Source organism: Hippoglossus hippoglossus, chromosome 10 (assembly GCF_009819705.1).
Source record: "Hippoglossus hippoglossus isolate fHipHip1 chromosome 10, fHipHip1.pri, whole genome shotgun sequence".
In the NCBI taxonomy this organism is placed as follows: Eukaryota; Metazoa; Chordata; class Actinopteri; order Pleuronectiformes; family Pleuronectidae; genus Hippoglossus; species Hippoglossus hippoglossus.
In genome coordinates, this window is record NC_047160.1 from 12,142,785 (window position 1) to 12,155,121 (window position 12,337).

Here is a 12,337-nt window from a genome sequence, read left to right on the forward strand (position 1 = left end):
CAACAATAACTAATAATTAATTAGATTTCTGGTATCTGAGTACTTAAAATCTACCAGTTCTCACATAAGACAAATATAAAGAATTGATAATGTCTCTTTCAAAAAGCAAGGACACAGATGGAGTAAGAGAAATAACACAAAATGGGAGAAATTAACCTCCTTTCTCGCCCCATGCTTGCATGAAACCTAAGCTGCCTCCTAATGTTGCCAAAAGATTGTTCAAAATTGCTGTGAAACATTAAACTCATATTGAGAAATGTGTTTCCTCAGGGTTTATAATGGATTAACAATCTATCCTATCCCATGTGTGCGTGCATGCAATTTTTCTGCCGTGTGTGTGTGTGTGTGTGTGTGTGTGTGTGTGTGTGTGTGTGTGTGTGTGTGTGTGTGTGTGTGTGTGTGTGTGTGTGTGTGTGTGTGTGTGAGATAGAGTGCGAGTATTGGCTGGGGGGTATAGTGTTATCGAGAGGCCATCTGTCTCCAGCTGGACCATTAGCTCTTCAGCTGTTCAGAATGTGCCACAGATCAGTCAGTCAGACAGGTACACAACCACAAACACACACATACACACTAGCTCTTACAGCGATGACTGTAGCTGACAAATTGAGTTTGACATTGGAGGTCAAAGGGGGAACGGCAGCCTCATATTAACTGATACAGTACAGCACAATGTCACTCCGACAAATGCAAACAAGATAAACATCCAAAACTCTCACTGCTGCCAGATTTCAATATCGTATCGTACAGAAAAAGCAGCTCATGTGCTAATAAATGTAAAACAAGCTTCATAGAGAGAGGCTGCCGCACCTTCTTAAGCCCATTGAGACAAATTATGATTCGTGAATATGGGCTATACAAATTAGATTTGATTGATTGATTGACTTTGAGATCACTCAAACTCTTTTCAAATTTCACAAGTGTGTTATCAGAAGACGTGCTCCTCGAATAGAAAGCGAGCCTGGATGTCACACAGCTCATGAAAGCTGGCATGGACATCCACCAGTGAACATATGGAAGGACACCAGCTGCTGGCAGGTGGTGGTGATCTGCTGATCCCCAGCTCTGCCAAGTCCAGCCATGCTAGACAGCCCGACCACAGCCAAACTAGCCCATACCAGACCAGTTAGCGCTCGGAGCCCATACCAGACCAGTTAGCGCTCGGAGCTCTCACCCCCCCCCCCCCCCCCCCCCCCCCCCCCCAAACCCACCACCATTCTCCAGCCTAGATACTCGGGGCTCCGTCCACCTGAGGTAAGCCGCCCTGTGCCAGGCGGCGCCTGCAGGGAGGTGCCTGCAGGGAGACGAGCCCATGTGGAGGGACATGGTCATGGGCATGAGGAGAGAGACAAGTTGGCGTCTGTGGCCTCATCTATTAGTGTGTCAGACGCCACGCATGCACTCACAGCCACACGTGCACACATGCACATATACTCGTACTTTTTCCTCTCATCACTGTACAAATAAGACAAACATAAAAAAAACACTGAAAGAAATGTCTATGATCTGCCTCTGCTACTAATATGATAAATTCCACATTTCCATTCCATGTGGCGGAAAGAATGAAAAAGCTCAATTATCATAATATAAAGTACAGTGCAAATGAAAACAGCTGACAGTCGCCTTTTTCTCCTTTTAATGGCTTTCTGAAATCATTCCTCTTTCCTCATTCCCATCCCCTCTCCATCCTGTCTTCCTCCCTTTTTCTGGTCGCTATCTCCTTCCCTTCCAACTTCCCTGCTCCTCATCCCTGTTACACGGAGGCTTTTTCAGTGGCAAAACGCCGAGTTAGCCATTCTGCAGCTCAGCCACCCGGGGCATTCACTCATCCAGCTGGTGGGCAGTTTGCTCCGACTCCACTATATGACAATTTGTGAATGGCGGCGGCTGCGGCGGTGGTTGTGGGGTAGAATCAATCCAGCCTGTACAGGATGTTCATAATAAGTGGTGAGTAACTGCAGCATGATTCATGGCCATCCTCCTCAGAGAGCTGCCCTATTCCTGCTCAATGGCGCCGCGTTCACCGTTCTCTTTTCTCCTGCTCTCTTTCTCCCTCCCTCTCTCTCTCTCTTTCCCTTTCACTGCCTCATAGGACCAGACTAGTGCTGGGGGATAATCTGTGTGATTCTCACAGTGGGAACCGGTCAGTCCCCACTGAGCCTGACCAGAGCTGAAACACTGAGATAACCCTCATCTAAGGATCAGTGGTGCTTGGCAGAGGTAAACTATAGGGGGCAGTAGGCAGTGGTTGAATGAGTCTTGGAAAATGCACAACAACAGTGAGGATTTTAGTCCAGTGAACAGAACGGACTGTACTGCAAATGTCCCCGGGCTAACTTTAACTTTTTTACATCATGGAGATATTAAGATGCATACTGAGATTTCACAGAAGGTAGCTAACAATACTTAAAAAACTTTACAAATAAATATGACTAAATGGTGTTACATTTATATAGTAATAGTATATACTACATACACTATATAATACTGCATCTTATTACACTTCATTGAAATTATTCCGATTCAATATAAAAAGTGCATACCATTTTTATACTTATATTGATATTGTATTACATACCTGCCTATATACTTATAACAGCCTATATATATATATACTGTATATATAAGTCTATTTCAATATAAGCTACATAATGGGCAAATATAGTATACATCCTCATACCATCATCCTGTGACACTGCACTTTACTCAAGTACATCTCTCTATAAATACATTTTTAAAAGTTATAGTATGTACGTATTCTCTATATTTTTATAAAATGTTATCCTTTATTCATATTTGTGGTCTACCTACTTCTGACTATCTGCTGCTGTAACAAGTGAATCTTCCTGGTTTGGGATCAATAAATCGTATCTTTTCTTATCTTACATTGAAACCTTCATTTGTCTGTGCTAATAAACGTGAGTGAGTGCATGGGAAAGAATTAATTGCAGCATCCTCTTTCACAGTTTCACCTTTTTTATGCTAAAAGGTAGATTTCTGAGATGTGAAAGCATCAGGAGAGAGGATTAACAATAGCGTAAAAAGGCTTCATCCAATGTTTCTTTTCCATTTTTCCTTTTTTTTTTAAAGACAGGATGTGTTTCACCTTCTCCTGTATCTTTTCAAAGAGCTCAGAGAACTCAGAGTGAAAAGCTAATTCTAGACAGCTACTTCAAATTGCAGTTTAAAAGTTTTAAATCTGTTATAAAGCTTTCATTTATTCTAATGAATGCTTGATTACATTTTTTTCCTCATAGGTCAACACCTGAGTCTCAAAGCATATTTTTCAAAGAATTAAAAAGAAAAAATAGCATTTTCATCTGCGTGGCTTAATTTGAAAAAAGCCCTTTATATGGATTTAACGTCATGCTTTTGATCAATCAAATACATTTATACATATACTCTGAAAAGTTAACAGTTTTCACCTGTGTTCTCCAATACGTTTGCATTCTCTGGTTCTGAAGTCTTCACAATCAATGTGAGACCGCTGTCTGTTAACACATCCATCAATACGACTCAGCGCTGCACCTCCTACGCATCATTTTGACTGTCCCACCTGTTGAAAGAGAGAGCCAGGGAGAAACAGAGGAGACGGGGGGTTGGGGAGAGAGAGAGAGAGAGAAGAGACGTTAGCACGAAGGGAATCGTTAATGGGTGACTGCCACATGTCAAATGCGGAATAACATTAACAGAGTTAGATTTCATTACAACAAAGACACAACACTAGACATGGGGACAAACACACTGTTGCAGTAAAAGCAGAAAAAGCTCCAGACATAATAGAGCCATCGAACAAGCCCTCATTGCACCAAACAATCCCTAACTTCTCCTGCGTATCACCGATTTGTGTCTAAATTTAATTCAAACTTTGTCAACCAAGAGAGTACACAAAGAATCACAGCCGAGATAACTATGGCAACTGTATGCCATACTATCCTATTTTAAGCTTCATTTAACATTTATAGCAGAGTTGTTAACCTATGCGAACCTGACATAGGCAGCTCTGAGCATATTTGTTTATTGTAATTAGCCGACTCCCTCCCTTCTGTGCACCTCGGCGGCATGAAAACCCACCCGGCTCAAAGAAGAGAGATTAAAGAGATGTGACTGAGGCGGTGACAGCAAACTGTGAACACTAACAATAGTTTTTACTGTAGCGAGTGATTGTGAAAGTGGGGGTGGGTATGATGGAGTGCATATGTGGCAGGATGCAGTGCAGGTACAATGTAATACAAAGCAATGTGTTAAAAGGCTGAGAGAGAGAAGAGGGGTTGAAGTTTGTCAGCCTGTTGAAATTGGGTGGGGTGGCACAGGGAAGGCAAAGCACATTATACGTGTGATTCCTAAGTGTGATTCCTGAAATAATAATGATGCTACGAGCGACTATGGGCCAGTAAATGATGAAGATTTGATGCTGTGGCCTCCCGCCTGTTTATATTGTTTTCTTTCTTTTGGCTGCTGCAGTCCTTCTCTGAAGGAGTGGTGCTGCAGGATGACAAATGAGCCAGGGGAGGGGATCTAATAACATGATCTCCTTGTGGTGTGAAAGGGGTTGCTGGGAGATTAAGACAGACGGCAGACAATAAGACAAAGGTAGTGTGCCGCTGACTACAAACAACTGCCATCTCTTTCATCCTATTGCTTCTAAATGTCATTAGCTGCTCGCTGACCTGAGCGGGAGAGCTACCTGAAGGGAGCCCCTGCTTCAGCTTATAGTTGCAGACACACCGGCTCAGTGGGTAATTACCTCATGAGCCATCACATCTGCTCATGTGTGCAGCAGGTACAGGGACCCTGTAGATAGACCCAGCCGGAACCTGCTCTTCTCCTCACAGAGAGGCGCTATTACTCCTGAAGCCGGAACCCGACTAAGAGATGGTTTTTGAGGTCATGTTGTACCATTTCAACACACTGAGAAACCGAAAGTCTACATCTGGCAATAAAGACATCTATTTTGACAAAGCATTAACTGGAATTGGATATCTCCTCCTGAACTGGCTGACCCAGATGAGCTAGGCCCGGCCTCATCAATGCAACAATCCCAAGGACTCCGAGGAATAACAGAGTCACAGCAGCACCCTATTAAAAATAGGCTGTAGCCACCGAGCAGTGTGTCACCGGAGTGGCAGTGACACAACACACAGCTGGGCTGCTGGTCAGGCTACAGAGGTCCTGCCAGAGCTCAGCGCCTAGAGCTGCTTGTGGTTGTGTAGCAAGGTCTCTGCATGTGTGTGTGTGTGTGTGTGTTTATGCCCAATTGCATGTGTGTTAGACAAAGCCCCAAGGCTGAGGATCCACAGCATCAGCATCCACTGGCAGAAGCTGCACATACAATCACATGAGGAGGAGAGATGGAGGGAGACGGCGAGAGAGAACGAAAGCCGGGAATTTCACAACACTCCCAACACCCCCTCCCGCCAGCCAGCTCCAGCGCCTGAAATGTGTTTATTTTCCACATTATTCACGTTTCTCCTGTATGCTCCCCCATCTCTCCCTCCCCTCACCATCTCCACCACTCTGTCAAGACCTGACGAGAGGCCATTTCAATAATGAAGATGGACTTACTGCAATAGAGAGTGCACATAAATTGGAGCTACAGCCAACAAGCATGTCCAATTTGCCAAGCGGTTAAGCCTGATGTCTGGGTGCAGCTTTAAGAGAGCGCCGCGGCTGCCATCAACGGGTTTGCGGCGACCTGATTCATCCATCCACATCATTAATACTTCACAGAGGGCACCACCATTTAACTCTGCTGCAGGAAACCGCTCTTTAAACACCACACATTAGGGCACGTAATCACTGTGCACTCATTTCTGGGGCATTCAGCAGGTGTAGGGAAATAGCTCGTACTTCTGACCCCTCCATTGTTCTTGCATGTGCGCCGGGTTCTTTGCACGGAGCGAAAGAGAAACAGAGACAAAGAGCAGAGAGTGGGAAAAGCCAAACAAAGTAATTAGGATTTGATTTATCCTTTTAAACCCTCCTCCACACACCATGTGTTAATGTGCAAGCTGGATAACAAGATAAGAACATGTTTACTCGTGCTATATGGAACTTATCAGCACCACAATCAAATTCCTGCAAGCCTCCTTCCGGGTCCTCGTTTCACTGCATTTCTCTTCGATTCGATTGCATTTCTCTCCAATGAAGCGGCTACAGGAGGGATGGCTGGAGTGGGATCGTTTAAAATACTAAGCAAGGTCTCACAGCAGTAGCATATGTAGGTACAAAAGGCTCATTGTGTCAACGTAGGGAGACAGTCAGGGGCCAAGGAAAAGATCCCCAACAGCCGAGCTCTCAAAGAGGGCAGAGCGCCACAGGGAACACTGGTCCAAACAGACAGCGCTGAAATGGCGACTCCGCTTTTCAGCACAGGTATAGGGTTTCAGAGCAGGTCCACCGGTTGGCTGCAGAAAGACTAAGCAATCTGCCTCACATGCAACTCACAGTAACACTCTTCAGCCTGTGAACCTGCAGCAGTACAGGAGAGAGAAGAACAGATCAAATACATGCACAGGCGCCGAGTAAGTCTAATGGCAACGTCAAACTTTTTCTAGGGAATCTAAAGCTGCTTTCAGACATACACCGAACCCCCGGAAAATCTCCTTACATCCTCCGGAGGGCCTGTATGAGTAGAGTTTCTCCTCCCAGCCCACTAGTAAAAACTCCGGAGAATGTCAGAATTCACAGTGAGCGAATGTTGATGACGACTCTAATATGCAAGACCAAAAGTGGAAAAAAACAAAACAAAACAAAATGCTTATGATGAAAAAGCATTGGCATACACAAAGAAGACACAAAATTATGCTGAATCCCCCCTATTGCCCCCTAATGGATGCTAATTGTAAGTCGCTTTGGATAAAAGCATGTAATGTAAAGCACAGTGTGAAGTTGTTTGTATGAGTATTTTGCAAAGGCTGCAGGCAGCAAAACGACAAAGCAAAAAATTAACCCATTCCACATAGGCATGTTTTGAATGGGCACTGCACTAGTAATTATAAATATTATAGAGCAGAACTTTTTATAGACACATATTAGCAGGTAGGAACTTGTCTTTCAGCCTAAAGGTCAGAATTTCTATGTCTGGGAGGAAAACTTCCACTGAAAAATGCACAGCGAATGTGAAGGTCTGAGATCCTTATAGTAGAATAAGGTGTCTTTAATGTCGAGCACATTTTACACATGCCGAGGTCTCTGAATTCAACTTGTTCTACTGTTGTGAGGAGGGTAATTTCTTCAACACCCATAGACAAGCTGCAGATTCAAGGGCAGTACTATAATGGAGAGGGAACATGCAAACTCCACAAAAAAGACCTCTGCTGTCTGGAGATCAGACAACAAAGCTGCCCACTGATCCATCATGCCACTTCATTTGTTTCTTCGTCCCCGTCAGTGACTAATTGTTGAGATTCTCTTGTTAGTATATCAGCGGGCCACAGACCTCTTGCGTAGCCTTCTACGTCTTTTACGTCTTTGTTTCCTAGTTGCTGCAGAAGAGACATTAACTCTCTTTCTTCTTCTCTCTCACAAAGATAAAGAGTTCTGTCGACGGCTCATCAGGTCAGGACAGTTCAACACTTGTCCTTGCAACAGAGCTCTTCTCTTCTGACTCACCAAGCCAACCACAAAGCTGCAGCCCTGTCTCTGGCAGATCCCATCAAACACTTTGCATCACCTCAGCAGTTGTAGTTAGGGCTGGTTAATACAGCTTTTTCTATATCAATTTGCTATATCTCAAGAAGTCATACGTCAGGAATACATCAGACTGACCTCTACTTATGTAAAACACAAACTTAAACCTGTCTTAATAGTTGTGGCCACTTGAGGGCAGCGAAACAATCTATAAAACACATGCTTATATATTGTTTGTTACCTTATGGAGTTGATATGTTGCACAAGTTAGCAACAAGCTGCATGTCAAATACCTTGTGCAGATATGGAGCATGATTAGTATGTATTTAAAGTCATGCTTGTGTTGATGAACATTTCCAATATTCACTCTTTTTGCTTAGTTTTGTTCATCACCAACTCCTAAGGGATAATAATCTGACTCTTTAAATGTTAACACTGGGCTGCTAGTGTCAGTCATCAAAGCCAAGTCAGATTTTCAATGTATATATCTGTAAATATCAAGTTCTTTGATGCGATGCTTGCACCAAGCACAACACTAATGGTAAAATATTGTTTCTTGCAAGCCTACATAGGCATCTTATTATCTTAATGTTGATTTTGAACATTTCCAATAAGGTGGCTACAGTTTTAGTCACATTCATCCCAACCCCAGCCCCTGACCTAAATGGTTCTTGGTTCCAGACCAGCTGGTCTTTGGCTGTCGAAATGTGATGAATCGGTTAGAGATTAGGCACCGAATCCAAACAGGCCCTGTACATCCACCACCTATTCACTAAATGCTGCTGTTTGGTGCTGGGCAAGAAACAAAAAAACCTAAGTTAACAGACATTGTAGATTTCCCTGGAGCTGAGGTGAATTGTCGAGATGGGGTTCCTCACTATCACTGACCCATTTCAATACACACACATGATTATAGCGGCCTTAAATTATAATTTTTTTCTTTGCTCCGACTTACTAAGAGTCATTTGGACAACATCATTTTAAAACAGAATTCTATACAATTCAGGAACTTAACAATAACAGTCAATTAATGATAATACTTAATCACGTTATTTATGATTTGTAAACCTCTTTGTAATCTGAAAACAACTTTACAGAAATAAAACCAATGTTTTAAAAGTGTAGAAGAGAACAACAGCACCTGATTGAAGTGCTGGCTGAGTGAATCAGGAACATAACACATCTCAAGTTTGTAGGTATTTCATGAATCTTGACTGTGTTTTTGTTTCTCAACACAAAGCTTCAATTGACTGACTCGGCCATGAAGATTACTACAGCTGAAGACAAATCTCAATGATTTTGTCTCTGACCTATGACGAGAGGGAGAGGGAGAAAAAAAAACCAACATCCTTATCTGTATATCTTAATTCAACGGTGCCTTCTACATCTGCGTCTGGTACTGTACACCTTCTCTGCCAGATGTTTGCTGCTGTATTTGATCAAACCTCCACACCTGAAATCCCTGACATGGCCCCGGTGATGGCAGAGATATGGAATATGCTTGAGATAATCATCGTCAATCATGGGCGGCTGAGGAGCCCGGGAAGCATCTAATAGGGAGAGATTCAGTATGAATTGGGATTATAGAGCTTGATTCTTATCAGCACAACCTGCAGATCCAGACCGCGACAATTGCAACCGCCGTCACCTACAAGGCCTCACAGCTGCCGCAGAGTGAAGGTGCTGGCCTCATATAGTGTTTTTCTCAGGGGGCTTCTCGGCCTATTAGTATTTTGCTCTTAATGAGATCGTAGCACTGCTGAGATATAGTATGTGACTGACACTCCTCTCAGGATTTAATCAGCTCAGTATGTGGCTTCGGAGACGACTCTCTCATCTGCTTTCACTTATCTCTCAGCATAAATCTGATGAAATTTTTTCAGTTTAATGTCAAATTAAAGGAGGATTTCACCACCTCATTTGTGGAGATCTTGTCAATGGTCTTTGAATATTGATATGAACTGGATCAATGGTTATGTCTTGTGAATCACACACGATGCAAATGAGGCATTTTGGTCATGTGATAACAGGAAAAATCTAAATTTCCTGCCAATTCTCTTAAAGCTGCAGCCAAGATCTATAATAAACCTTCAACCTCAAGGATTCTCCAGTACGTCAATATTGAAAAATGATCATTATATGACCATTAAGACATAAGAAACTATCTATCTATCTAAAACTTTCTATGCTAAGCTAAAATTGATGCATGTTTTGGATTGTTTAGTCCTGACTATTGGTTGGTGGCTTTAGGATAAACAAGATCAAGACGGATCAACTACTTACAAATGAAACAAAATAAAATAAAAGTTCAAACTAAAAAAAAATCCCAAAGTTCCCAACTTATGTCTGCAGTCCACCAGCTAACAAGTCAGAACAAGGGACAATACTATAACAACATATGTAATATTATTTTATGAGGATGTAATTGGATTGGACTGGAGAGTATTGGATAATTTGTGCTGTATTAAATTACATTTTTGGTTCTGTCTCTTCACAATGACAGTATTTATGGCAAAGAGTAACAATTACACAAAAATGCATTACAATTACAGCCCTATTTCACAGGTGTTGGTGTAATTGCATCATTATGATTATATTTTAGTATTTTTAATTTGAATCCCCCAATTCAGGTCTGTTTATTTGTTAGCTATTAATCATTGAACAGATGTAAATTACATTTCCTTTCCTCAGCGCCTTGTCAAAACTGTGAGACACTGGTGCTTTAAACATATAACGTATAAAATATTTCTTAAATGATGCCCCTGCAGTGCATTTATATCATTTATCAATTCAGTCAACTGCAGCAGCTGTTCAGATTAAGAAGATTGAAGATGCCGAACTATGTTTGTTGTTATCAGTTTGTCATCATGAAATATATAAATGAATTGTTAGATTAGTAATACTAAAGTTATCTTTATATACAATGGGACTAAGCTGGTTTAATACATGCTGAAAACTAAAGACATAATACAAGAGGGTACAACATGTAATGAATAATCAATTCATGTAGATTTCTTGTCCAGTGCAGAAACCTGCTGTATGACATCTGACTTTTAAATTGCAATATGCGAACTGATAACTATGTCTGTTTCTCTGTTTATCATTGCACAGGCTGAGCTCTTCAGCAGCGAGGAGAAGAGGACAGAGAGAGAGATAAGAGGAGAGAACTAAGCGGAGGGAAGGTCAAGAACGAGAAGAGAGACAGACGATTACAATACATCACTGTGTGCCTCCAGAGGCTGCTGCTGCTGCAGCATGTGTTTACAGTGCTGCTTCATTCATACCTGCACAGATGATCAGTCAAAACAAGGCTCCTGCCTAAATAATTAAAAAAAGATTCTCGATGGGGATGGGGTCCTGCCGGTGAATGGCAGAGAGAAGAATGGCAATAAGGCAGCCAGTAGGCGAGGTGTTAAAAGTTGATTAGGTTGTTAAAGGTCACATAGTCAGGCCTCATCAGCCGTCCCAATGGAGCACGAGAAGCAGCTCAGGGCCTCAGCACTGCCGCTAATGAGACAGAAGCAATGGCATCCTCACTAACACATGGATATATCCTGCTCCCATGTACAGATATCTTCTCATGGTACATGAAAGAACACGGCAGTACCCAGTGAATGTGATGACATTAACAAAAATACATCTTAACTTGCCTGAGGTTGCTATAACAAGCCAAGAACACCCAGAGCATGAGGAAATCTGGGTGAGGCATGTAAAGCTAAATTATTTGATCGCAGATATTGGAAATGCGCTGGATGTTCATACATTCTTTTAACACAAAACACACATCCTCACACGCACACGCACACACAAGAGGCCATAAACTTTCAAATTACAGATTCATTTGCTCATTTGAGCAAATCTATGTTTGGTCCATCCACTGCTCATGAAGGGTTAGTCTTATGAAACCATTGCGTATTTAATGAGCCTCTGCACACACGCTCACACACACACACACAAACACACACACACACACACACACACACACACACACACACACACACACACACACACACACAGCGCTCCCACTCAGTACAGTTAAAAAGATGCTGATGTATGAGTAAGTGCGGATAAATACAGAAGATGCATCCACCCCCCAGACACACGGAGCCAAAACTACTGATCATGACCAACCCTACAAACTCCTGACTGATACATACAAAGCCACTCACACATACTGGCGTCACATGCATCAAATAATCTCGACTGCAGCAGTGAAGAAAGGTCAGCCATCAGATACATAATTATCATAATTCCAACAGGTGCATTTATTAGAGCTACGCTTCGTTTGCTTTGCCGAATCTAAATCAGGCTGGGTGTGTGTGTGTGTGGGCGTGGGGGGGAGGGCAACTACACCGCAGTGATCAGTGCGAATACAGTGTCATAATGTCCTGCAGGTTTACATGCCTGCCAAGGCACTCAGTCAATGCCTGTTTCTGCCACAACAATGCCTGTCAGACACATTATGCGTTGAAGTGATCAATATTTTTTATTACCACCACTTTGTTCTACCTCTCTCGCATGCGCTCAAGAATAATTGACATTTATGCCATTTTCAGGGCCACCGCTTTTCTTTTCCTCAGAATGTGTGTGTGTGTGTGTGTGTGTGTGTGTGTGTGTGTGTGTGTGTGTGTGTGTGTGTGTGTGTGTGTGTGTGTGTGTGTGTGTGTTCCTTACTTCAAATGAGCATGTGGAGGCATTTGGCTCAGGT

General features: G+C 42.6%; 1 protein-coding gene across 2 annotated transcripts in view; it reads right to left on the bottom strand.

Annotated features, from left to right (window-relative positions):
• Window positions 1-12,337, bottom strand: part of nexmifb (neurite extension and migration factor b) — a 54,491-nt gene that overhangs the window by 9,826 nt on the left and 32,328 nt on the right. For both annotated transcript variants that reach the window (XR_004615200.1, XM_034598240.1), the window contains exon 2: window positions 3,423-3,553. Coding sequence is in view for 1 of the 2 variants with exons in the window: in XM_034598240.1 (XP_034454131.1) it covers window positions 3,423-3,504 (82 nt within the window). In the remaining variant the exon portion in view is untranslated. The remainder of the gene's footprint in view (window positions 1-3,422; window positions 3,554-12,337) is intronic.